General features: G+C 40.4%; 1 protein-coding gene across 1 annotated transcript in view; it reads right to left on the bottom strand.

Moving 5' to 3' along the window:
- LOC103802785 (cytosolic carboxypeptidase 6) overlaps positions 1-27,905 on the bottom strand; it is a gene marked incomplete at both ends in the record, with an annotated part of 133,285 nt that overhangs the window by 84,521 nt on the left and 20,859 nt on the right. Inside the window, one exon of the mRNA XM_009075307.1 lies at positions 24,203-24,317. Coding sequence (XP_009073555.1) covers positions 24,203-24,317 — 115 coding nt within the window. The remainder of the gene's footprint in view (positions 1-24,202; positions 24,318-27,905) is intronic.

The following is a 27,905-nucleotide window of genomic DNA, read 5'->3' as shown; positions in this document are numbered from 1 at the left end:
ACTAAAACCCAGCCAGGTAGAAAGAATAAATACATGCCATCCTCACTATCCTGGCCATTGTAATCATGTCCAGCAGCTTGGTCTGTCTGTTTTCCTCACCCACGATGAGATCCAAACTGTAGTTAACAGGTGTACTGATGTGTTATGTTCCCCTTAGGTCCCAAGGATGCAATACCTGATCAAACAGATAGACTGCTTCAAGCTGTGACATGGATAGTTGGTTTATTTCTAGGCATCCAATGCTAATAGAGTGAAGCTCAGGTCAAACTGTGAACAAATCCACATAACTTGTAATTAGGGATTGAGATTTGGCATTCAGACACTACAACTCTACACAATTTTCTTGGTTTCCAGAACCAAAGACTTTGTACTTGAAGAGCTAAATCAAATCCCCTGAAAGTCAGACATCTATGGTTTCTTTTTCACTGAGGCTCTTGGAGCGTTTCACAAACATTAATGAAATGTCCTCCAATGGTTCAGTGAGGTGGGTGCACAGTATTAGTCTCACTTTGCAACTAAGATCAAGGAGCAGAGGGGGATTGAGTGAATCGTCCAGGATCATTCTGCACTTGTCTGACAGAGTCATAAACAGAAATCAGGACTCTACAAAAAGTAAATAAATCATCTCCCTCCCTGGAAGAAGCAGCAAAATATTTGGTTATTTTTGGCTGCATGTATCCTTGCATGCTTTGTTGTTGCAGCCAGGAGAGGAAACTATTCTGAGCAAGGTTTCCCCCAGCAAGTCTAGGCAGACCTTCAGCCATAAGCAATGGGTGCAAAACTCATGTACATGAATTTTATTTCAATGTTTAAAATTTAAGATACTGGTATAAGGATTTGAGATATCTCAATAAGCTTTACTTATCTGAAGAGAACCCAGTTCCAAATTTATTTACATTTTCTCACAGGTAATTGTGGAGGCAAAAGTAAACAGCAAATGACATTCACCAAGTGGACATGGGGTGTCAGGTTAGAAAAAATGATCTTCTGATACGAAAAAAACAACTTGCCCTAGACTGGGACAGGCAACTTTAGCCAAGCTAAGAACAAACTATTGTTGATACCCTCTCCAGTGTAGTAGCTTAACTGGTATGTGTGGGAAGGGAATGAATAAACTCAAAGAGCTCTGCTTGCCCAAAGCACAACAGATACCTCCTCACTCCCCAGCATGCAATATTCAAGTTCAACTGGAAAACCTGCACTATATAATTTTGGCTAAAAAGTGTTTGCTTTTTACTTTCCTTGGCAGTTTTGACAAGATAACTATTAGATGGAGGATCAGAAAATATGTAAAGCAGAAAAAAGGCCAATTACCAACTTTTTTTCTCCTTTAGAAATATTTGAAACTGCTTTCCAGTAATGAACAATACACATATCATTGAAAACTGAAAGGAGGCTTACCTGGGGCAATTGGCACAGTAATTGGGATGATTCTCAAACTAAAGAAATCCTTTCCCTCCAAATTTGTGTTCATAGCTCTTCTGATCTCCCTTTGCTCCTTGAATGATAAGTCAGGACTTCAATTTTCCAACATTGGTATTCTCTGCACTGGCACTAAGCATGCTCTGCAGCCATTGCTGTGGCCATAGTGCTCAGTAAACTAGGATCATTAACCTGGATCACAGCTTGCACAAACTGGAAAATATATTAAAAAAAAGAAGGAAAAAGAAGAAAAAAAAAAACAAACCCAAACATTGCAAACTCCCAAAGTCCTACTACAAACAGAGGACATTTGGCTTTTATTAAGCCTCTGCTAAAAGAGAGGAACATTTTGAGACAAAACTCTGATGTCACAAAATCTCTTTAGCCCTGTTTGCTTTTTTTCCCCCTGTGCCATGCTGCTTGCTCTCATGTTTGATCAGATGACAAGAACTTTATAAGAACTTTTAAACCTAAGAAATTGAAGGGTGTACTACACAGAGAAAAAGACAGGCTTGGCCAAAATGGAATGCATACACTACAGAAGGCTTCACACTCGTGGGCAGAGGTGGGGTGAAGAGGGATGATGCTAAACCACTATGACAAATGACAGTCAAAGAGTTGCATTCACAATGCGAGGGGACGGGGAACAGGGGGAAGATATATAAAAGCTGTGGATCAGTTATCAGTATAGGAAACTAAGGACTGAAGAAACTAAAATATAAGCAAGTGATGAAAAGCAGGGTGAGAATAAATGGGATAAAGGTGGAAGGGAGGAGGAGCTGAGCACATACCTGGCCATAAAAAGTGGAGACCACTTACCCAGAAGACCAGAGAGGACAGAGGTTACTGTGCCACTGTTTGTGACAAACAGGGAATGGGAGCAACCACAAAGTTTGGCTTCTAGACCTATTTCTAGGGCATCACCCAAACTTGGGCTACAAATGTAGTAGTTTCCATCATAAGACATACAGGATTTCCAGGCAAAATGTGGCAAACAGATAAAGTTGTGTTTGTAAATATCTCAGAATTAAAAGATAGATAAATGGAAAGAGGATAGCATAGAGAAAGAAAAACAAACAATTAAGATACTTAACATATGACTGAAAATGTTATATCAATGCTCAACACAAGATACTAAATAGACGGTTGGTTGTCCTCTGTAGCAGTTCTCATGTTCTTAGAAAACACTTCAGTGCTAATAAGCAATCAGACTGACCATTCATGTATGGATGCTGAGCCAGAATTAGAGTCTAGTTAGCGACAGCTACATCTGCTATTATTATACTGTCTTAGGAGAATAAATAAAAATAATCCAGAGGGCCAGACCCACAGTCAGTGTAAATTGGTACAACTATTGGTAATTGTATGAATGGATACCAGTAAATTTATGGCAGCTGGTGAGCAGATCTCCTGACTCATTTTAAACAGCTTAAGAGAGGCAGGATAAATCTCACTCTAACTGCAGCCTCCTCAGCTCCCACGAGTTAACAGGGTTAAAGAAATCTGTCCATATGGCAGCTTAGCCTGCTGACTGTAGATGATACAAATCGCTTTCTGGGAATGCCCCACTGACCACAGACAGCTCTAAGCCACCAGTCTGGAGCAGACTTTTAGATAGCCAAGACCAAACAAAAGTAATCCAACTTGCATTATTCAAAAAACTATTTAAAGTGTAGGTGTGGTTATACCGACTAAGCGAAGTCCAGAATCTATAGGGCAAGATCTGACAACACGAAGACAGTAATCCCCTAATCAGGTACACAAAATCCTTCAAGCTTTTCAAAATATTAAAACCCCCAGGGAAACTTTGTCCTCAATCAATTTCAAGTCAAGTTTTACAACCCAACGAGGTGCACAGTTTTTTTCACTGAGTTTTCCGAATGGAGAATCCAAACCTTTGAAATTCTTGCGTGGCTCATTTGTAGGCATCTCACTGTATCCCAGTGAGAGTGGATGAGAGGGATAATTGAAAATGGGACACGTGGGCATCAAAACAAGCAAAATGACCCCCTCCTTTCTCTTTTTCTTTTTCTTCTGGTTCACGCTTCTAAATGAAATCCCAGGCTGCCTTCCAACTGCTACTCAGAACTGTCACAGCGAAGGAACACGTAGAGAGCACTTAAACAACTGACCTATTTCCATCCTTGGTGCTGCTGCATCTAAAACCTTCGTTCTGAATTCTACACACATACATGCACATGTGCACAGCAATTTTCCTGTATACTCCCACGAGGAACTACTTCCAAAGTCTAACCTCAGTTCCGAATGGAGCTCTCTGTTGCTTCCTGAACAGCTGTTAACCCTATGGCCTCAGTGCCCTCCATAATTAGGTTAACTTTTGGGAATCTCCCCTTTGGGGAGACAAGGAGAGCTTTGGCTCACTGGCCCATCTTCTCCTGTATCAGTTCTGTTCTCCATTGGATAGTGCTCTATATTCAAAGAATTTGTATACAAGGATACTTTAATCTCTTAAAAATGCAAGCACACAAAGCACCACTGCATAGTGAACAAATCTAAAAAAGAACATTAATAGCTGCAATGTTCTGGCAACTGAATTCATGTGCACAGCAAAAAAAAACTGAAAAAGCACCCAAGTGGCTAGTGCCATCCCAGAGAACTCAAATCAATGAACCTGAAAAATGGCAAAAGGTGTCCAAACCTGTAAGGTTCTTGCATCCTTCCCTCTCTGTTTTACAGAAAAAAAAAAAAGAAAAAAAAAAAAATGAGCTTTGTTACGCTACATGACTTATGGTCCTCTTATGTTGCTTCCCAGGAAGAAGCAGCCACTGTCTTGCTGATCTTGGCTGGACTTCAAAGATGAAGAAAAGTTAATTGGATGAAATGAGACTTCCAAAGAAAAACTTTGTGTGAAAGGCTCTACAACAAAAGATTTTAATGAAGTCTCTAATCCAAGGAGCCACAACATGGAGTGGCAGCAGCATTCTTGATGTTGTAGTGGAATGCATAATACTTAGCTGTTGTTCCTCAAAAATATATCCTTCTTATGCTTCTTCCCTGCCCCACCTTCAATGTAAAGGTTTATAAAATAAGAAATGTAAAGAAAGTTAATGAAGGCAACATGGAACATTAAACAAAGGATTCTTTTTTAATTTAGTCACATTATTGGCCCCTGAGAAAGGATAAAGTAAATGTTGTTTCACTTCTATTTCTTGGTATGACAGTACACTGACACAAGCAAGTATAGTTATCGCATCTTCAGTTTTGCATCATTCTATCCATAAGTTTTCTATTTCTACTTAATGTGGCTTTGTATTGAAGGAAGTCCTGGTCAGCAGGGTGCAAGTGCAGCAAAATGCAGTTATCTTTTGGGGATTAGAGCTTGCTCCTGTAAGAGACTTTTAGACAAGTTATGCAAAACTGGACCAGAAGACTAGACTTCAAGGAGCCCTGAAAATTGTGATGAACTCCAGAATATTTGCATAATCTGAAAAGTCAGGGAAGATCCTTAATTTATCCAGGCTGACTTTTTTAAACAACAAACCATTTGATAACACCAAGTTTCTACAACCACCCTCATAAGGGAGGAAAAAGTTTGGTCTTCGTCTGCAGGCCTCATGAGATGACAATCTGCTACTTGCCTTTGCAGCTTGTTTCCTCATTTGAAACATTTGCTTTCCTATTTGAAAGTTTCACTCTCCAAATAGTTTTGCCATATCCTCCTCTGCTAAAGTTTTCAGCTCCTGCCTTGCCCCTCTGACTGAACACATACATGATGGTGGTATCAGCTTCCTATATTAAACAGATTTGTCTCCTTTATCTTGCACTGCAAGATGTGTTTTCCAGGCCTTAGATAGATCTTTGTGTCTCCTTTCCACACTCCCATTTTAAACCTCCCAAAGCAGAGCCAGTGCAGTAAGGTGTATTATCGAGGTGATAGCCCAGGGTTAGCACAGAGGCCCAACCAAACTCTTTCAGGATCACAGTGTAGCCCATATGTATATAAGCTTCCCTGAACACTCAGGAGGATGTCACATAAACCCAGGCTAATAAAAGGTATCTAACATTTGCTCCACTCAGTATTTCCACGTGAAATAGCAGCAAACACAGTAGTGGCAATGGCACATCAGCCTGGTATAAGAAACCAGCATACAAATCACCCCAATGCAGACTAACAAGCAAGGAGAGAGAGAAGACCCCTGTCCTCCTTAGCCATACCAGAACAGATTTTAGCTCTTACACTCTGGCTCTGCTTATGTCCAGGCATAAACCAGAGTATCAAATGTCATTATGGTTCTGCTCCTCTCAGTTATTCCCCAAACACTCCTGAGCTCCTACTCCTCTCAAGTCAAGGACTGCCACTGCCATTCTCACTTAATGGCAATCTTTGTCATTTCCTACTGAAGATTACACTTGGTATGTGCTGTGGGTGGTAGACAACAGGTCCTGTCTGCCAGTCATAAGGTCTTAATTACTTGCTAGCAGGTTCTGTCCTATGACATGTTGCTGGAATCAATGGGAATTAGGCACAGGTTACCTTTAAAAATATGTCCCAGAGTAGCTGCAGCCCAGGTACTCAAATTAAAGCAAGTGTCATTGGTTGAAAGGTAATTGAAATGCCAAAATCAGTATGAGAATTTGTGCTAAGTCCTCTCTCAGGACTACACCTAGGCTCATGATTCAATTAGGTATTACAGCACTAAAGTCAGACGTCCATTCCTAATCTCTGGGCAGAATATTCGGTATTTTAAAGAGATAAAAAAAGCAAATGCCAGCACTTTCTTCCTCCTGTTCAGGTCTGTATTCTAAAGGACTGTTTTCCAGCTTTTTCAGGAGAGTAGGAGACTAAGACTCCTACACGCTGCAGTTACAGAGATGTGTTATACAGGCAAATGCCTGTTTAATTATACCTCCTCTGAAGGATGTTTCTTTCCTTTTTATTTATCCTTTATTCAGGATAAAGGGAGTTCTAAAGCCAACTCAAAGCATGCTGATATTTTAGGACAACTGGAAATAATCTCCAGTGGAGCCTTAAAACATGCAGCTGTTATGTTCTTGTTACTTACAGATCTAATAATTTTTTGCAGACACAACCAGGATCTTATTTGCTGTGGCATCAACTGCTTCCAGAAATACATCTTCATGTAGAGCTGCATCCACTTATGTGCTGAAGGAGAACTACAAAACTAGTTCTAGAAATCTGCCCTTTACCAGAAAGCCCTTTGCTGGGGTTTTTTGATTCTTTTAATTGATAGTCCTCAGAAAAGTCTTATTTATTAAACAAAATTTTAGACAAAAGGGAAACATTTTAAATTATATATGCCGAATATTTCTGTCTACTTTTTTTTTTTTAACAAACAAATCTAGAAACTCATGATTCCAGGGTGTTCTTGGGAGAATTATAATAGGATCAAGAGAAAATTAAAAAAAAAAACATAAAAAAGAGAGTAGAGCAAGGCATAATTGTGTCCTGCAGCCTAACACTCTCCTCCAAATTCCATTCCTCATGTGCTGTGTGTCCTGAGATGCCCCACCCTGCCCCAAGCCAGATCCTTAGCTAACAGGACAGAGGCAGCTGCTCTGGTCCCAACACTGGTGCATTTATGCCTGCAGGCAACCCCTTGGGAAATTTTACTTGCAGCTGGTTTAGACCCACTTGTCCTCTGAAACTCATTCATGCAAAGGAACAAAATCCGGTGACAGGGACTGTGGGAGATGAGAAATGCCAAAGAGGTCACCAATACATGTGCATCTGAATGGAAACAAGCAATAAGACAGGAATCAAAACCAAAAACTACATACATCTAAAAGTCCACTTCCCCCTCTAATTCATTTGCAACACAAATAACTGCAGAGCTTTTCCACGGCATCAATTGGGAGCTAGAGTTTAAATTCCAGAGCCAAAAATGTCAAGACTACTTCACTCTCTGGTTTGAGAGGGGATATAGAAGAGCATGTAATATTATAAACTGCTCAACATTCTTCATCTGGACTCCATCTTTGGTATATCTTGGGGCCAGCCACTGAAAGTTGAGCACCTGAGAACCATGAGCCACTTATATAAAACCTCAAGCCCCAAATCCAGTGCAGACCTAAGGCTTTCCTCACAGGTAGAACAGGACTATCCAGCCAGGCACACCATCCTGGAGTGAGAAAGGCACAAGAACATGTGAAGAGCACAGAACTGATGTCCAGACTTCATCTGCCTTGCAGTTTTCTGGAAGTACTGATTAAAAGCACAGGGACTAGTATAAAAGAAATTTCTTAATATCAAGCAGTTCTATTAAAGTAGTTCCAATCATGCAAATGACCACTTGGAATATTTACTGTATTTTATCAGCTTATCATTGGCATTGGCATTGGCAGTAATTCTAATTTGCAAGATAACTTCTTCATCTACATAGTAGTATGAACACACATACAGCGAGAAATTTAGGTGGTCACTATAAGATGATCAAAGACAAAATATTCAGTTCTTGACAGAACTAAACACCAGCTTCCACCATGACTACTGGCCAAATTCACATTGAGACCATTTAAGAGCTCAGAGTTTAATACAATTTATATCCCCAAACATAGGTAAATACAGTATTGCTTCCAGGACTTGTTAAAGAGATGTGGACTGTCTGAGAGATCCATTTATAAAGAATGTGGTCACACTATGTCCTTTGATCATGTCAGCACTGAGTCATGGCCTGCTTCCAACTTAAACAGCTGTCCCAAATTCCTTTTATTTTACAGGTTAGATGTTGTATCTTTTCAATAAAATAATAATTTTTTTCCTGTTTGACCTTAAAGAAATCACCATGTCTATAATGAACTTAACTGTCACTGGGGAATATGCAGGTACAAACCATTTCTGCACATGCCAACAATGATCAAATGGTCAAAGCTGACTTTACTCCTGCTCCTGCAGACCTGGAATAATTGCAGGGCATACACAGCTTCTGCTCAACAGGTTCTGTTTAAGGCAAATGTTCAGGGAGGCATCAGCAAAAGTTAATTAGACTTTCTGAGAAAGTATGATGTTTTGTTTTGTGATGCTTCTCCTTACCCTATTGAGCTTACACAATACCAAACTGCAAAACCCTTTGCATCACACAGTGGAAAGAAAAAGCCTGGAACTTCCACTGATTCTAATGGAATTTGTCATTTGAAGGGAAGAAATTCTCTCCAGAACTCACAGAATACTTTGATTAGATTGAATGATTTAGTTTATATGCAGTGTCCAATGTTTCCAGTCAAACAATCCTTTAATTTTAAGAAAGACCAAGAAATCATTTGGTATATGGACTTCTTGCAAAATAAAACTATCAGCACTATACAGTAGTTTGAAAATCATACATTTTCAAACCAGAAAGAGGCTACTGTGAGCATCTTTGCTGATCTACCAGTCACTTTGAAGTCATTTCCATTCACACATACACAAAAAAACCAAAACCATAACAAAAACTCAAACAAACAAAAAACCCAACTGAAAGATCCCAACAACAAAACAAACAAAATCCCTAACAGATCTATTAAGAAAATATTTTGATTTGAAATAAAAACAATCCATCAGTGAAAATACACCACACTCTTTTACCATCCCCTGAAGAACTTTAATCTTCATTTCCTGAACAGCTGTGTCAAGATGTTCAGCTATTTTATGCCCTCCACTATTATACTGAAAAGTAAACTTCCTGTTACTCCACATTAGTATGTCCCTTATGTATGTACTCAGACTCAGATCACAGACTGATGAGTCCCCACATATGGTCTCGGATCATGTCATTCCTTCCTTTGCCTGCTGAAGGCTAATCTAAACAAACTAAGCTCCAGGACTGTCTTGTCATATGACAGTTTAACTAAATCTCTTCTCATTCTTGTTTTCCTTCAGAAAAAGTCAAACCTGTGCCAAACACAACTATCTACTTATCTATGGATTGCAGTTGTCTAACTGGCTCTTAAAAAGTCGAATTTCTGAATGTTCCAGGTAATAAGGAATAATTTGAGATAGGTAAAAGATATAAAGAGTATAACTCAGTGATGTCACGGACTCAAAACCGCAGGATTCTTGGAATATTTTTTTCAGACAGGAATCAGAAATAAGTCTGAGATAGATTCATTGTTCAAAATATTCTGTCTGCTTGGATCAAGAAAGCTGTAGTTTTCTCCTCCAGCTTCAAGATGAAAAAAAACTTGACTCAGTTCTTCTAAGATAGCAGTCATTTGACTTCCATGGGAATTTATGAATCCTCAGTTGTATTGTTACTGTTAACAAGAGCTGACAGTTAAATGCATTTCATTAACAGAAACTAGAATGAGAATGACAAAACTTTAGCAGATCAGATCTGTAATTGAAAAGGTGACCAATGTAAGGAAAAAACTGTCTGCCAGGATTGCACTTACCTCTCACCCATTCTGATAACAGCATATCTCCTGGTCACGACCTGTCGTTCTTTTATACTAGTCAGCAAAGCATCAGTGAGATGGAGATGTCAAGAACAAACCTATGCCAGCATCACTTCTTCCCTGCACATCAAGAGCAGGAGTAAAAGTAAACCCTACTGGAAGAATTATAAACAAAGAAGATTTTCCCAGCTGAAATTGTAGAGAAGATTAGCAAAGGCACAGTAGAAAGTAAAGGAGGTAGACTGGCAGTTTGTCAATTGATTCCTTCTAGTCTTGGAAGAGCAGGCAGAAGATCTATCCAAGACAACTGCTGGGGTACAAAACTTCCTGGGAGTGCTTTCATGGAATAGATATTCTCACTGTGCAGCTTTCTCACTAGCAAGCATTGCCAAAAGGTTGACTAGGCCTTGAACATCTGCGGATTTCCAAAACCTACTGAACAGATGCACAAAATGGCAATTTAATCCAGATGTAAAACAATGGGTAGAGCCGTAATACTGCTCAGCTGCAACAGAATAACAGAAATCCTAGTGCTAGAATGTAAATGACACTTAAACTGGGAGCTGAGTAGAGATCCACAGTTCTGCCCAAGGAGTAAAGAATAGGAGAAGAGTAATCTATTCTGCAGAAACACACCTTTTGGGTCAACCATCCTTTGCAAATGTATTTTGTCATTGAAAGCTCCTTCCCTGGGTTCACCAAATTTAGAGTAGTCCTACTCTCAGTTGATATATGAAGGTTATTCAGCCTGATTGTATAGTTTGCTATTGTGTTCCCTGCCACCAACCAGAGGGGGAAAAAAAAACATAAAAGAGGAAAAAACCTACCACTATTCATCCTATCATATTTAGTACTCTGTCTTCCCCTGCTATAACAGCTTGCTTGATTGCCTTGTCCACCTGCTGTGCCATACTCTTTTAGCTCTGAAAGCACTCTGAGAAAGTGAGGATCATTTATGATATACTTGTATAGCACCTAGCAGTACAGGATTGTGGCTTCTGGTCATCACTGCAATGTCAACGCATTATTCATCATCTGAACATTCAGGCTCCCTTGCTGACCTATTTCAACTCCAATTAATATACAAAGTTTGTTATTAATAATAAAAAATGTGACAAGTCCGAGAGGCTTTGCCCATTTTTGTGACATCCTTCTTTCAGTTCATGAGAGTCCCAAAGATACAACCTTACTGTAAGCCCTTCCATGATGTAACTCACTCCCTGCTTTGCAGAGTATCAGATCACAGCTCAGGCCACTCTATGAGTAAAGACTGGTCTTGTAAACAAGTAAAACCCATTATCTTACCCAGCTGTTACTTGGAGAATCAAATGCAAGGCCCCTGCCTTTCTTTCTTCCCTGGGCACGGTGCAGAGGCACTAGAGGTGTGAGGCTTTTCCAAGATCCAACAGAGCTGGCAGAGTCCCAGGATAAATGCTGCATTAGTCTCAGGGTATTGGAAAGCTCCAGTCCTTTTGCAAGCATTTGGATATCTGAATGGCAGTGATAAAAGGGAGGGGGCAGCCAAACCCACAACCACCACAACAGCATTCCAGTGTTATTACAAATCCAGCTGTTCTCTGCAAACTGGCAAGATTTACTGCTCATATTTTGGCTAAAGAGACAGATGAAATTCCCCTTCCCCATCCATTATCATTGTATAATCTATACAATTCATCAGCTCAATGGCCATGGCAGTAAAGAAAAGGGAGAGGCAGCATTAGTATTCAGAGCACACACACCACACAAGGCAGCAGGTTTATGATCTGCGCAACCTGAAATAAGCACTTCTCTTCCCCAGGGAGCTGGGTTAACACCGACGAGCTGCACGTTAAGTCACATACAGTTCTATTAATATACATCCTTTCCAGTCTGGGAGGGGACAAAGAGGCAGAATACCTGTCCCACTCACACTGGCAAAGACAGCTAATGTTTCTGTGGGTCGACACCACGCGTCCAGGAATGTCACATCCCTTTTCTGATCCCAACTCCTCCATGTTGGCAGAGTGTTCTTCCTCCAGTTCTTAGGCACCAACCAGGCAAAGCCCTCAGCTGTCAATCAGCTGTCACATCTACCTCCTCCCAGCCTATCCTGACATCCCCCCTCTGTCTGGCGCCAGGGGCAGCAAGGAAGTAATCTGCTATGAGATTAATTGCTCCCTCTGCCGTGTCAGCACAGCTATGATGGCTTCTGTATTTATAGGGAGAAGAGAGAATTGGGGTTTGTGGACAGTTTTTCACCATGTGTACATAATGGGGTATAACAGTTGCATGGAAACAGCTCCTTTTCAGCTTCTGACACCATAAAGCCCTCATTTTCCTGAATGGACATGCCAAGTCACCCGATTTGTTACCAAGTAGTATAAATGATCATTTTATCCTGTTAGAAAACAGTCATCCCTAGAAAGAGATCATATAGGCATGGTTGCATTTCAACACACCAAAACCCACCCAAGAAATCGCTAGCTACCACTGTCTTTCTTTTCCGAGATCCCCGGAATAACTGCACAACAGCCACCTGCATTTATGCTCTGGCTTCAAAATTGCTTTGTGTCCATCTACACCCAAGCTACACACCAAGCTGCCACCCTCTCTGCTCATTCCTCCCTCCTGTCTTGGTCCCATTTTCCTGGCTGCACAGGGAGCCAAGTGAGAACTTTTTGTCAGGTTGGTTTTCTGTGGGATTTCTGTTGGTTTTCCAGCTCACAGCACTGTCACACAAGCACCAATCCTGGCAAAAAGGAGATGGCAGGGATGCACAGCCAGGAAGGAAAATGGAACTGAACTGCCCCTTTGGGTACCAGCACACAGTTTCCTTAGCTTAAAGCAGCTGTGAAACAGCAGTCTCCAATCTCTCTCTGCTTCAGCAGAAAAGGTTTGTGTACTAGTAGCTAAAAAAAATTTCCTTTACAGCCACAACCTAAATTTTCACATGAGCACCAGGACTAGTTTTCAAGAGCTCAACACCTGGCAAACTCCTGAAACTCTACACAACCATGATTCTTTTTGGAGACTTCCCCTATGAGAATTGAGCAAAGAAAAAAATGTTTCTTCTCCAAACAGAAGAAGAAATATCACAACTCTGAACCACTCAGAGATACTTCACAAAGCTCTTCCAAGTCACAAAGAGATTATAGTGTCTGGGAGTTAACATGCTGGCCAAGATGTGAATGGGAACTTTGGGCAGGTGTCTGTCTGCCTTTACACTCCTCAGAAGTGATGCACATTCTCAGATTATTTAAACTTGTTTTATTAATACAATATTGGTTTAGATAATGAATACTTACTATTTAGATTTGTCTCAGGATTGTTTTGATGTTACAAGACACTGCCCTTAGGACCAATACTATAAATTATACAGCAAGTTGCCATCATTTTAAGTGCTGCAATTTAAAATAAATAAATAAATAAAAGAACAGCTGTGACCCAGGAAAAGAAAACAACAAAAATGGATCTGAAACAAACATTTCCCTAGGCTGCTACTGTTTCCCCAATAACTTGGATCATATTTCCCCCTCTCCATCCACATAGCACCAGTTGGAACTGGAAGACTAGACTTTTCTACTGACAGGTGATAAAGTGAGCACTGAACCCCTCACATGGATAACATGATAAAACTTGACTATGTGGAAAGAGACTCTTGCAGAGATCATGGGAGTGATCACTAGCTGCTTGTGACCTCATGTAAATGAATACAACTTCAAAAAATCCCAGAATCTCTAACCAGAAAGCTCTTCATGAAGAACTAATACCTCAGCTGCCTTCCCTGACAGCTGGTGAATCTGTTTAGATGAACAGATGTTGCTGAAAGGTGGGGAGAGGAAGTGAAGAAAGGGATGTTAATTACATTGGAAAAGATTCTGAGATGCTGCTTGTGGTGGAACAATCTGAAACTGGGATACACATTAATCACATACTGAACATTCCTATGTTTGCAGAAAACAGGCAGAACACCTTCTTCACTTTTCAGGCTGTTCACCTAGAAAGAACAATAGGTGCTCCCATTAAGGCAAAATTTGACCTCTAATTGGTGATTTTTACAGTTAAGGAAAACATTTTTCCTCTTGACTTGCAGTTTCCATTTTTCACTTAATCACTGCAAAGACAAGCTCTGCTGGCACAAACCAGCACTGGAGTGTAACCTGCAAAGCTAAAATACGGAAGCAGCCTGGCTCTACCCTCTGCACCAGCAGGCAGAGGAGTCTCAGTTCTTTGAGAGTCATGGAATCATAGAATAATTTGGGCTGGAAGGGACTTTTAAAAGCCATCTAGTCCAAGCCTCCTCCTATGAGCAAGGACATCTTCAACTAGATCAGGTTGCTCAGAACCCCATCCAACCTGGCCTTGAATGTTTCCAGGATGGGGCTTTTAGCACCTCTCTGGGCAACCTATGCCAGTGTTTCTCTACTTTCAGCCTATAAAATTTCTTCTTTATATCTGGATGGAATCTACTGTCCCTTAGTTTAAAACCATTACCCCTTACCTCTCGCACAGGCTCTACTAAAATGTCTGTCCCCATCTTTCTTATAAGCCCCCTTGAAATATTGAAAGGCAGCAATAAGGTCTCCCTGGAGCCTTCCTCAGGAATTCAGGAGAGTACTACAAAGTCATACAGTAACTCTGTACTTGCCAGTAGTCAGGACAGAGAAATATCTTCCAAAGTAACTCCTGCAGATAGGGAAGCGTGGAGGAGTCTAGTTAGGAAACAGCCCCACTCAATAACTGATAGCACAAGGACTGTTTGAATCCCTGTTTACAGCCTCAATTGCATGGGCATCCTCAGGGCTAGATGCAGCTTTTTCATGGCAGGACAGGAAAATTCAGGCATGGCTGGAGGAGAGCTCAGCCTCAACAACACTGCAGACTCTGGGATTTGCTCCCAGGTGGGTTGAGAACTCAGTGATGCTTCTAGAAAGACAAATATAATACAAAGTCAGCACAGTTCACACTAAGCTTCAGCTGCACTTGGTTTCTGCAAGGAGCCACACCTTTGGTTTGGGCCAACACTAGTGTTAAGGAGAGAAAACTCAACAAGGGCAAGGGCAGGAGGGGAAAAAAGCTCCTGAGTCACAGCTCTCATTGCAAGTGCCACTTCAGAGGACTTCCCTGAATTAGACATTCAGCAAAGCAACAGTAACACTAATTTTCCTTGGGGGAAGAGGGGAGACAAAGCCTTGGGAATTCGAATGGAGATCGTTCCCATGGCTGACAGCTACATACCTTATCATAGACCATCTCCTCTTGGGATAAGAGGCCAATGGATCCTGCCTGTTGACACTGCACTGACACCTCCCCTTTTCCAAGGCACTTTGGCACAGAATCCTTATGGCAACTGCTGGAGTGGGAGGATGGCTTTGGTGCACTTGCAACTTGGTGCAACCCATGTTAGAAGCTAACAGTATGTGCCGTGTAACCAGGCAGCTGCCTTAAGATCACCAAAAAAAAAAAAAGCCAGTTGCAGGCATTCCTTGCACCTGTCACTGGAAATAACTCAGTTAACGGTACCAGCAGATGGCACTTGTGAATACACAAATGTACTTCTTGGGTTGTGTCACTGTCATAACTTCCTGTGTCTGGCAAACAGCCTTTTGGGAGCAGCCCTCTAGTCTTTTGTATCAGCTCTTAAATGCCATGGATTGTGGCCTGGCAACTACTGCTGGAGAAGAAGAGCTCAGCTCATTATGTCATTAGACAGAGACCAGCTCAGCATGTTTCTCCCTTCTCGCACTTGCAAGACTAATAAAACTCTGCTTTGATTGCATGGGTATATTTAAAGATGCCATTTTTCTGAACAATACTTCTTGGTACCTACACAGTGCCTTGAAGCCCAGGAATGCAACGTGGGGTTTGTACACACACTAATAAATGTAGCTCCACAGCTAATTTTAGATATATGAGACCTAATTATTGCTCAATTGGAGATGCGTAAACCAAAACGAAGATCTACAGCACATTGGCTGAAGATTGCTAAGTCATTTCAGAATTAAAAATAAATAAACTATAAAACCCCAAATAAAACACAAAACCAAAGCAAACCAAATGAAATAAACCCGCTGGAGAATTTGGTCCTTTGTTTGCTGCTATGAACAAGAACTCAAATCACCAGAGATACAAGCCAGACTTACAGAGGAAATTAAAAAAAAGAGAAGAAAGCCCAATATGTATAGTTACTTAACTGAAAGTAAAGCTAAGAAACCCAGATGGGAATATTTAGACCTAAGATCAGCTGTACAGGAGGGAGGAAAGGAAGCAAATATTTCAACCAATCTGACACTAAGACCCCTGTTAACTACAAATACATTCTAGAAGATAAAAATATGCAAAAATATAAAGTCGCCGGAGGTCAAGAATAGGCTCCTACAGCAACTCACAGACATAAATGGCACTTAGGTAAAAAACTTTGATTCCCTTGGCTGGGATTCATGAATTGGGTGCTTATTCTCTGCATAACGGCTCAAAGGTAATAATCACAAATGGTGCCATTTAAATGTGAAATAAATAGCCCTGTCTCTTTAAGGACATCATGTCTCATTCTAGGTGGAATAGTGGCAGCTATAAAAAAAAGCTATGATTTCAGTATTTCTTGTTATGACTTCTCTCCCCGCTCGTCTAAAAATAAAAGGCTACTCTGTAGTTTCAGATCAATCTAACTAAAAGAGAAGAATTCGCCTACAAAAACAAAATAGCAGCTCTGACACTAGTTACGTATTCATCACACTTGAAAATGGCCCCATAATGCTGCCTTCAAACCTTTCCAACAAGTTGTATTAAATTAACTTGGGTTCGGATTTTTTTTTCCTTGCACCAAAAGCAAAATAAATATAGCTTTATTTAATGCTACTAAAAGGTTCAGATTCAACTGGAACCCCAAGGCATGTGGCTTTGTTGTTAAAGCACATATACTGACTCTATTGATTGGTGCAGTCCTCTGTGCAAGAGAATTTGTCACATCAATAGCAACTGAAAAATACTCAGGAGCTGTAATATGGTTTAAATGAGCAGTTACCACATCAATATAAAGAGCATTTTCAATGGCAGTAGATAGGAACCCTTTTGCAAACCTAGTATTTGTTTTAAGATAAAGGATGACAACTTTTTTACAAGGAAGATTTTTTTTAAGTAATGGTGAGCAAAGCAGCAACCCCTGTAACTGTCTTGTGATGACAGCACTCTCTGGGCAATAAAAGGCACAATGGACAGAAAATTTTCAAGTAGGAAAGGAATGGCAATGCTACAAGCCAGATGGATGTAAGGGCTGGAGAAAAACTCTGCTGCCACCTTGCCTCCCTGATCTTTTCCACTGCTGCTGTCACAGTGCAGATTCACCCCAGACTTTGCTTCCCAGAGCTCCAGCCTGGCACAATGCATGAGCTTGGAGACCAAACCAGACACAAACACACACTAGACTTCAGAGGAAAACAACAGAAGATTCCTGACCTGTCCTCAATGCCAAGCAAGAGCTGGGGGAGGAGAAAGCTTCTGCCATGCCTCCCCCTCTCCTCCAGCCTCAGGGGAGAAGGTGATAAAAGGAAATGGCCATTCCTTCCCTGCAGCAGATCTCTTTGTATTTGTTTTTTTCCCTTTAGCAGGGTGGTTGATCCTGGCCACAACTATGTTTTTAATCTAACAGATGTCAAAAGACACTGAAGCACTGGAAAGCCACCTTGGATTTCCAGTTTTGAGATTGGAAAGGGAGGACAAGAGCTCAGCTGCCACCACTCTACCAAGGAGTCAGTAACACACTGGGCACCTACAGCCTGCCTCTCCTGTAGTCCTAGCTAAGAGGGGACCAGCATTTGCCTCCATATGGGGTGGCAGCCCCCAGCTGATATTAAACATGATCTAGGTAGGCACTCATTGGCCTCAATAACATGCAATCTAAATTGAAAAGTCAAACAAGGTGCAAAAGACACTACTGAAGAGAAGTCCATGAAGCTCACAGCAGGCTGAAGTGGACAATGCTTCCTGCACCACTGCTGCATTAGCAGATACTGGGCTTGTGAGGTCTGACACAGCATGGCTGGTCTCACAGACAGCACCCTCACCCTCTGTTTTGGTCACAACTGAATTGGAAAAAAATAAATAGGAAATTCATGGCAAGGAACAAACCTCCATTTCATGGCCTTGAAAAATCCCTGTTTTTCAATAATGAGAAATAGTTCTATATTTTCAGGGGATGGAGCATATATTTCCTGACTCGGTGTATTTATAGAGTACAATTCTCTCTCAATCACATCTCTCCTTCCCTTGGGTTAATGTACAATGGACATTCTTGTCATTCAGGCAAAAATCCCACTAAAGGAAGACGAGAAGCAGCATGTGCTGCAAGTTTTGAATGAGATGAGAAATTTCACACTATCCTGATATCTTCTGGGTAACTGCTTATTTTATGATGACTAATAGGCAATTACTATGGTAATACTGCAATACAACATGTGTGAGGTTTGGAAATGAGAAATTATAGGTAACTACTTTGGACTCATTTCTATGGTAACAAAAAGTAATTGTCATTAAATACCAGTTATATTGTGGCTGTACCTGGTAATTATAGATTTTTTATGCCCAGTAACATAAATAAAACCAATAAATTTATTCAAAAGGTCCATGATTGTTTACTTATGTGTTGTTACATAGAATACGCAATGACAAACACCTAATTAGGAAAAATAAACTCCATTGAGATCTTCATCTTGTCATCTGAGATGCATACTCTGTTTTTCAATTCCAGCCAATGTATGAATTTCACATGTTCTAAGTGAAGCTAAGAGAAAAACCTTCCCCATCAGAAAAAGATGAGCGAAAAATAATGAAGAGTCACTATGCAAATGATATTATGCACACAAGTAGCTGTGTCTCACAACAGAACAAGTAATAGTAAGACTTCCATAACATATCCAGTCACTATGAACATACATACACACACACACATATATATGTATGCAGGTATAGGTGTATTGCCTGAAGTGATATTATCAAAGACCAAAATCAGAACTCCTTATTGTTAAAAAATATAACTCTGATTTAGAGCTAAAATATTTATGAAGCCCACATATGCATTTACTGTTAAAAAGCCCTCATAAATTACATGTGAACAAGAACGTTGAACTTTTGACTATTTCTAGTCACAGAACATTCACAGAAACCTATTCAGGATAAATCTGAAATATTTCACCTGGTCCAAAGCCTAGTCTTCTGATAGTATTTCAAATCCTTCAAATGTAATGTTTAAAAAAGGCCAGTTTTTTTAACTAATTATGCCGTTAACAAACAAAACCAAAAAGAAGATTGTCCTTCATAAGCATGAATCATTTAAAATGTCTCTCAAGCCTCCCCAGCTCCCTTTCTTCACTTGAGACCCTTTGCTAAATTCAACTCCCTTCCACAAACCATTTCAGTCCTTACGAAACTACATTTTTGAGGCAAAAATATATCATTTGCTCAAAGCATTTAATCCCAACACAGTTTTTGTACAGACACTGACACTGTTTATGGTGAATCTGGTTTTCTAGCCTGGGTAGGACTGGCCTCCTTTCTATCCAACAAATTACTTTGTTAACCTCTCACACGAGCAAGCAATAAAGATTTTGTTGAGTTCAAAAATATTGTACCTGACAGTGAAATGAGAAAGTATGAGAATCCGTGTGTGCCCTTTTCCCCCCATTCACACAAATTCTTGCAGTTCCTGCAATCAAGCTAGAAGGATACAGTAGTGATGACAGTTCAGAACATTCCAGCTAATTCATGGCTTTAATTTACCAAGGTCTGATATTGTCACAACTAACCAACTGAAGGCAACACAGAAACAGCAAGGAGCAGGAAGACTTACTAGGTCATGCGACAAAGCCTTTAGAGAATGGTCAGGATATTTCAACTGCCTTCTCATGGCATTTCTGGGATACCTCAGTGAAGAGCTGCCCAGACTAAGCAACACGTCCCTTTTGGTGCCAGTATAGGATTTCATCTCTGAAAGGTGAGGCTGACAAATTGGAACTAATCTAAGACGGTGTGGTACAGTCATCTCGCCTGCAGGGACACATTTCAGCATTCAGCTGCAGAATGCCAGCTTAAGAACAAGCTCTCGATAAAGGAAAGTTCAGGCCAAGCCTGGGGATGCACGACTTTTAAATCAAGAACACTTTTTTTCCCTTAGTCTACCCCCACCTCCCTGGGGATAGCAATAGGTTCAAAAGATGATAATGCTATACTGCAAACAGGGAGAAAAGTTGAGAAATCTCTCTTCCCTGCACTACTTTTCCTTTATTTCCTAAAGCTGTTTCACAGTTTAATCCATCAGAGAGAGTGAGATCAGTGTTATGGAGAAACTCACAAATATTTTTATTTTTGTGCCACGTTCTTTCAAACTAGAGGTAAAGATCAAGTCATGAACCATCCCCAGCAAAAAGGATCTTTCAATTGAGGTGAGAGCTGAGGACAAGTTGCCAGTGAGAATGAAGGGCATATTATGCTGAATACTCAGTATTTCAGCTGGGTCAAACAATGGCATCTTCCTGGGCTATTTCATTAACAATGTGACATAAAAATTCACACACTGTAACAGCAAAGCCAGTTGCACTTAGAGGTGCAGTAATACCAGCCTTTAAAGACTTCAAGAAAGGAATGAAGCCTGTCTTCCTGTTTTGAGAGAGACTCTACATCCTTGACCACAATGAACAGCAGGTATCTGTCATTATCCTATATGTTAGGAGGAGCTTGGTATATTCATGTGGCAACAAAAGGACTATGGAGGGATTTTTTTCACTGAGAGTTGAGTGTAGTAGTCATCCTCACAGAAGTGTGTGATGCCAGCAGAGCAGCAATCAGGTATCACTGCTAGCAGAAGCAATCCCAGTTGGCCATTCAGTACTTTGGCTTGTGGGTGAATTTGCACTCTGAGGGCTCCACTTCTCTGTGCCTAACCCCCCTGACACTCCTACCCAGCCCACTCCAATCTATTGTGGTGTGGTTTGCTTATGCTTTTTCATTTCTCTCTTCTTTTCAGAAAGAAACAGACGAAAGCAAACAGTTAAATATTCTGATTTCTAACCAGCCAGAAATTTCACTGGAAACAAAGTCTAGTAGAGGCAGTTTCACCAATTCTCTTAATTTATGTACCTACATTATTAAAAGATGGAACTGCACAAGTTCACTTTCTATGAAAAAATGTATGTCCTAAGATTACAATCAAATTGCAACTTTTTACCATTGGTTTAAAACAAAAAAAACCCCCAAAAAACCAAAACCAAAGCCCTTTTTTTTTTTTCTAAATTGTGTATAAACCTTCCAAACATTCTAAATTAGGGGAGATGCTTAACCACCCTGTAAGTCACACAAAGCACCTTGTGTTTTCATTCCTGACTCTATGGGTCCACAAATTCTCTTGCATAAACTTGAATAAATCAGGAAAGTTTAGCACCCCATTTCCATGCAACCTGATATACTGAACACTGACATTCATTTCCGTGACCATTTTTTTTAGAGCTGCCTCAATGTACATGCAACACATAAACAACTTTCCTCACAGATGTGTCTGTGCCACGAGCACTTGTGCTTTATAGCTGGGATATTACACTCACTTGTTGCTGGTTATGAACATTTCACCACATGAAAGTCCCTCTGGAGTCACAACCCATTTGGTCTGTTCTCTTGAGAATGAGCAACAGTTTATAGAAAACAGGCAATTCTTGGCAGCATTGTTGCAGATTTGGATTGAACTCCTAAACCTCACTTTGCAAGAACAAAGGAACAAGGGTTTTGGAGGAGAGCGCAGGACCCACACCCTTGGTGAAAGCCCTGCATCCCCAAAATGACAATGAAGGAAATCTCATCAGCCAACTGTTACCATATCATTCTGGGTAAATGAGTGGTTAGTTCCTGATCTGATCTCAGGAGAACTAGTACATCCCATCCCTTCTATGAGAACTGCTGACATACTCAGGCTTTTAATGGTGCCCACTGTGCCTGGGATTTCAGAGGACAGTGAAGTGCATCCGACAGTGTACTTTGCCAATTGTACAAAGCTGTGTACTGGTGGGGTAAAAAAAAAAAACCAACCCTCTCTCACACTGGCAGGAGATCAATTTACAAACTCAAGCATGAGGTTTAATTACCCATTTCATTATCTTAGCTTGCATAGCTCTGAATGTGAACCTTCAATGAACCAAAGAAATAGTCACCAGCTGCTGCTTTGAGAAAGAGGGAGATAACAGGAAGGAGAAGTTCAAATGCCTAAAACTGCTCTTGCTGCATATGGCACCCCTGTTTGCAAAAGCAGGGGATTGTCCCCAGCCAACAGATCTGTGTTAGACCACACTACAAGGAAGACTTCTGAAAGTTCTATTTATGTGCTAATCTGAACTAAGACCAAAAGAGATGAAACGAAGTTATCTAGCCAATCACTGAGAAGCCTCAGAGTTAAATTTTCAAATATAAGCAAGTGATCCTTAGAGATTTTTTTAGAAATTCATCCAGTAAATTCAAGCAAATAAATTGTGATGTGCTTGTGGATTTTGTATAAGCAGGAAATAAAGTGTTTGCTGTAAATTATTCACTCAGCACTAGTTAACTGCAATGCTGGCACATTACTGGGCTTTTTAATATTCTTCTCAAGATAATAGGTAGCATTTTGCTTATGATCCTAATTTTTAAGTTATTAGTTACATTAGGCCATTTGTAAATACAGTGAAGAATTGCAGGAAAATCAAATGTTTTTCCAACCACCTCATTAGAAGTCTCTTTAGTTCAGGAGGGTCAAAAATCCTGCATATCATGAAAAGTTAAACCAACAGTATATCATCAGGCTCAGCAATTCCAAATTAATTCACATGCCCTTTCATAGTACCTGGTTTCCCAAATGGCTTTTCAAGTTACGAGCCATAGGCATGTCTGTAAAGCTGTATGCCTCTCGAAAAATTATAAATAATAGTGCAGGGGGAAAACCTACAGGGCAGGTGAATTTACAGGGGAAAACAAAAGCTGCTTAATTGCAACTGGAATTGATTATGTGCAAAGCACCTGGAACAGAGAAAGCAGAGAGCTGTTTTAGGGTTTAGAGCTGTTTTAGCTGTTTTTATTCCTGCATGGTGACACATTCTCATAAATTCCTAGTGCTGTCAGATGCCATTGCTGAAACATCACTACCTGATTTTGGATTTGCCAAGATTTGAGTTATCAGTGCAGCTGGAAGGAGACCATGTGTTCTTAAAAGTTTCACTTAATACATATATAAGCACCATAGAAATCACCCATGCAACTCCCTGCTGCCTTAGTTTAGTAAGCAGCAAAGAACAGAAGGGCTAAGAAGCACATATCATAAAATCATATAGGTTGGAAAAGACCTCTAAGACCACTGAGTACCACCATTAACCCAGCTCTGCCAACTCCACTGCTAAACTCTGTCCCTAGGCCACACATTTTTTTAACACTTCCAGGGATAGTGATTCCACCACTGCCCTGGGCAGCCTATTCCAATGCCTAACCACCCTTTCAGTAAAGACTTTTTTCCTTAATATCCAATCTAAACCTCCTCTGGCACAACTTGAGGCTGTTTCCTCAACAAAGAACTGCCAGCAGCCCCATTTTCTGCACCTTCTAGCTTCTTCCTCAGTGGTCTTCTCAACCACACAATAACCCAGTCTTATTCTGCTTAGCAATGCAATACCTAATTAGATCAAAGCTCAAGGTAGTCTGGCTACAGAGTGAATTGTGTTATTTAGTCTTGCACTGTAGGCAAAACCACATGCAGTATATTACATTTCTCAGGGGCTTCTCCAGAGAACTGTGTGGTACATGTAATTGCCCCCACAAACAAATCATCAACTAATCAACTGCTTTTCATTATCACCTCCAGCAGCACATTTATTTTGTAAATAAATGCATTAAGAGCAAACAATTTTAGAGAAAACAAAAGATTATCTGAATACGATCTTAACAGAGGAGGTGGCAAAGTAGTAATTCAAATACTAAAATGAAGTGAAATTAGCATAGGGTGGAATGATTATTCCATTCCATGTATCCCTATCTATTGCAGTACAATAACAGAGTGAAATCTGTGACTTTAATGGATGATCTGAGTAGTCGAAGGGAACTTTGATTGACTGACACATTTACATAGAGGCTGATGAGCAGCATAATGAATGCATTTATAAAACACAGCTAAGGTCTAACTCTAAGCTGATGTCAACTCCCACACTTATAAGAGGCTTGCAGAGCAGTTACCCTGCTATCTTGAAGAGTTGGTCTCTACCTCCTGAAGCAAACAAATTTTCTTTTGTGAGCTCACTTCCCTGACAGGAACTCCAGGAAACATGGCCATATGTGACTCTCCAGTTTAAGAGAAATTAATTGAACCAAGCCATGTAAGATTCAGTGACAAAACAGTGCAGGGTGTATAAGGCAGATACAACAATACACAGATTCATACCCCACACCATACCTGTAATTTCCTAGATAAACTCCATCAGGATTGAGCATGGGTGCAATCTTGAAGACCAGGTGGTCTCTCAGTACTTTTGCAATAGGATGTTGGCTCACAAGGAAATCAATTATACCTGAGAAAAACAGAAGAAGGAGTTTAAATAGAGTGGGTTATGACACCAATGATTTCCAGATATCTATCTGAACTTTCACGTATAAAAGAACAGAATGATCATTCCTCTTGGTTCCTGGCACTGCTCCTGTTTTCAACAGAACAAACCACTTGCAATCACATAACACTTGCCATCTTCTTACAACTCCAAGAACTTTAAGGAGAAATACCTTAGTCCATCCTCATGATGCAAGTACACTGTGGCTACATTATCAGACACTGTCAAGTTTCCACAGAGGGAGAAGTTACTGCACATCAACTGAAGCACAGCAGCAAAACATTTCTCCTCCTAAGTGATGAAATGCAAACACCTTACATACCCAGCCTGCATACATGGGCTCATACTGCAGTGCAGCTCACGAGTGGCAATTTGAGAAGCTGATGCACCTCAAATTCATTTGAGCACATGCCCAAACCTACCTTTGAGGTATGAACACAGAGTTCAGACCATCTGCATGTACAAAGAGGAATAAAATGCCTCATAAAAATTGGGAGAGTTACATAATCTCTGTACCAGGCACAGAGAAATTGTGGGATTGCTAGACTGGAATTTATAAAGTCATATTCTTCACTTATTTTACACTCACAGAAACCAGGAGTAACTCCACCTCACCAGCTCTGTTAATGTGAAACCAAGGCGAGTGGCAGGGGAAGCAGATCCTAAATGCCCTTCCTTCAGGCACATCACAGCACCAGAGCCCACAGGAGCTCCTGCCTCTTGGCCCTGTGCTCAGGGAATGACTAAACATTGCCTCCCTCCAAGGCTGGTGCTGGGGCAGGAGGCAGGAATCTGGCAGTTAAATTCATTGCTTATTCCTTCATTGAGCTGGTACTGACAGAAATAGCTTCCAGGGAATTAATGTTGAGATAAATTGAGTTCCTGTGTAATCTCAGGACACCCACAGATAGGTCATGACAATTTGCTATTTATTGTAAGGTCCATCCTGTGAAGCAGGAACCATTTACCGAATTTCTCCAGAATAAATCAATCACTACGGTCTAGTAACAGGATAAAATTAAGCAGAGAAAAATTAAGGCCGCTCATCAGTAAAATTTCACTAATGGCAAGCTCTATTAGACTGTGGAATTGTCTCTCCAGGGTAAGAGTGGAATCCTGTCATCAGAAACAATCAGCGTTGGACAGGGTAAAGCCTGAGGGAATAGATGTAACAAGCAACAATTCAGCAGAGAAGAGATGGCATGGGCTAACTAGCTGACTTCAAAACAGCTGACTTTAGACCTGATTTTTTGTGATTCAGTCAAAATATTTAAAAACAAACTAAAACCCAGGTACATGTCAGGTTAAATGCACTTGTTTATAGCTTGGCTGAAACATACATTAAAGATGGGACCAGAATCTCACATTCTGTACAAGTCCTTCATTTAACTTATTTCCTAAGCCCATTTTGTATTTCAAATACTAACAAATCTGAATGTATGCTGCTGTAGGAATGAATTCTAATTTGCTGAAGCACATGGAGAAGAACGAGGCTTCTGAATGTCTAAGATGATCAAGGTATAATTGACTCTAAACATCAGCAATTTTTTCAGCTATTAGTGACTAATCCTGAAGAGGAGAAAGTCCCTTTCTGTAACCAAGTCTTCCACTTGAGAAAAGACTAAACCTGAATTTCTGAGGAAAATTAGCATATACATAATTATATTGCTCAGGAAATGTTTCTGCAATTACCTCCTCCCAACGAAGGAAACTGAACATCGATCTGCTTTTTGGCTGGTGTTGTGACTTTTGTTCATTATACAACAGCAAGAACACGAAGAAATGACGGGGACACAGTTGGATCCTAAATAACCAGATTTCCTAACTGTATGCAAACATGAAAAGCTTAGCTATGTTAAACTGCTGCTCTAACTGTTTTCTGGCAGTGTCTAAAACATACTCCAGAGCACGCACACCTGGAGGGCTCCAAACTACTTAAAGGGAAAAAAATCCCTCACTTAGTCCATGGCTTCTTGAGACACTGTGCTGGTTTTAGTTTTAAAGAGCATGCAACTAGACTCAACTAGACTCAAACACATCAGTTTATGTTTTCTAAAACACTTAGAAGAGTTAACTGTTCAGAAATCAGTATATCCAGAACAACTTTTATCTAGGTCAGGTATGACCTTTCAAGGCAGCCGCAATAAAACCAGCATAAATATTGTATCGTGTACATGATTATCACTTCCCCAAACGCCTTGGCAGAACAGTTTTGCCATGCAATCTGGCAGCACTCCAAGCATGCATATGCTACAGTTCTTCATGCAGCAGAGAGGACCATGAATACATCAGGAATAACATGACTGCTTTTTATTCAGGAGGTAATACAAGAGCCCAAACTCTCAGAGCTTTGCTCTGGCTGTAACTGTGCCAGGGAAGAGGCTTATCCAGGTTCTGCTCATTTTGCTCCTGTTATCGATGCAGCCTCACTCACAGAGTTTGGCAAAGGCATCTTGGCAACTAGAAGCTACAGTTTTCAGCTTCACATGGGGAATTATTATTCCCTAAGCAAGAACATGCTATGACGTGGAAAACTGCATATAAACACATAATGGGTGAACCTCTGCTCTGTGTGATTCACTGTTGCACCTGACTAAAGGGAAGCCACTGACCTCGGGCACACAGGAGCTTGGTGTCAAACAAGACCCAACATTTCCCAATATACCACAGTCTATTAGGGGACACTGCAGCAAAGTTCACCCAATCCAAAGAGATTTACTTTATTTTCTTATTGAGGATACAGTTAATTAAGCCTGAAGAAGCCTTACCCTATTATAAAAATAGAAAGCAAGAGTTAAAAATAACTGACTCACAGAAGTCTAACCTGGAAGTCAAGGCAGTTCTAAGGAACAGAAGAGAGGCATCAGATGAAAGCATACATTTACATATACAAACCTCACCATAAAATTATTGTAAGCATCTAAATAATCAATACTATTAGCAAATAGCTTTGTCTTTCAAAGGAACCCAATAGTTCTGAACCCTCTGAAATAGTCTGGATCAATAACATTTACAATAAAAGATATCAGACTATTAAAAAAAATACCATCACAGAGAACTTGGTCCTCCTGTTAATAAATCAATACAAACTAAATTTTACAGCTTCTGTAATCAGCAAGAGACATATCAGTGTATCTCATTAGGCCAGGGTTAAGAATTTGGCAGCAACCAAAGCCCATTTAATATCATTTACTTCAAGGCAGACATGGCAATACAACAGATGCCCTAATTTATTTGTTGATCTTTGTATTAAAATAACAGTTTGCTGGTAAACAGGAAGGGTAATGATGCCAGTCACCCTTGTTAGTGGCTAATAATTGCTTAATTTGTCCACTAATTGACCTGTGCTACTGTTGAAGCACTGGATCGTGTTGCAGGGCATGAAGTAAACAAGGCCACTGTAATGTTACTTTAGAGAATGACTTCTGGAAATAGAACTACTTATTGCTATAAATTTTCTCTTCACAGATGAGCAGATTAATTGGTCTGCCAATTAGTCTGCTATTAAAGAGAAAAAAGGCTGCCCACAGATTGGTTGGATCTCCGAACTGC

This window comes from Acanthisitta chloris, unplaced genomic scaffold (genome assembly GCF_000695815.1).
Source record: "Acanthisitta chloris isolate BGI_N310 unplaced genomic scaffold, ASM69581v1 scaffold13665, whole genome shotgun sequence".
Taxonomy (NCBI): Eukaryota; Metazoa; Chordata; class Aves; order Passeriformes; family Acanthisittidae; genus Acanthisitta; species Acanthisitta chloris.
The sequence above is the reverse complement of the archived record's forward strand: the minus strand, read 5'-3'. Positions and strand labels throughout refer to the sequence as shown.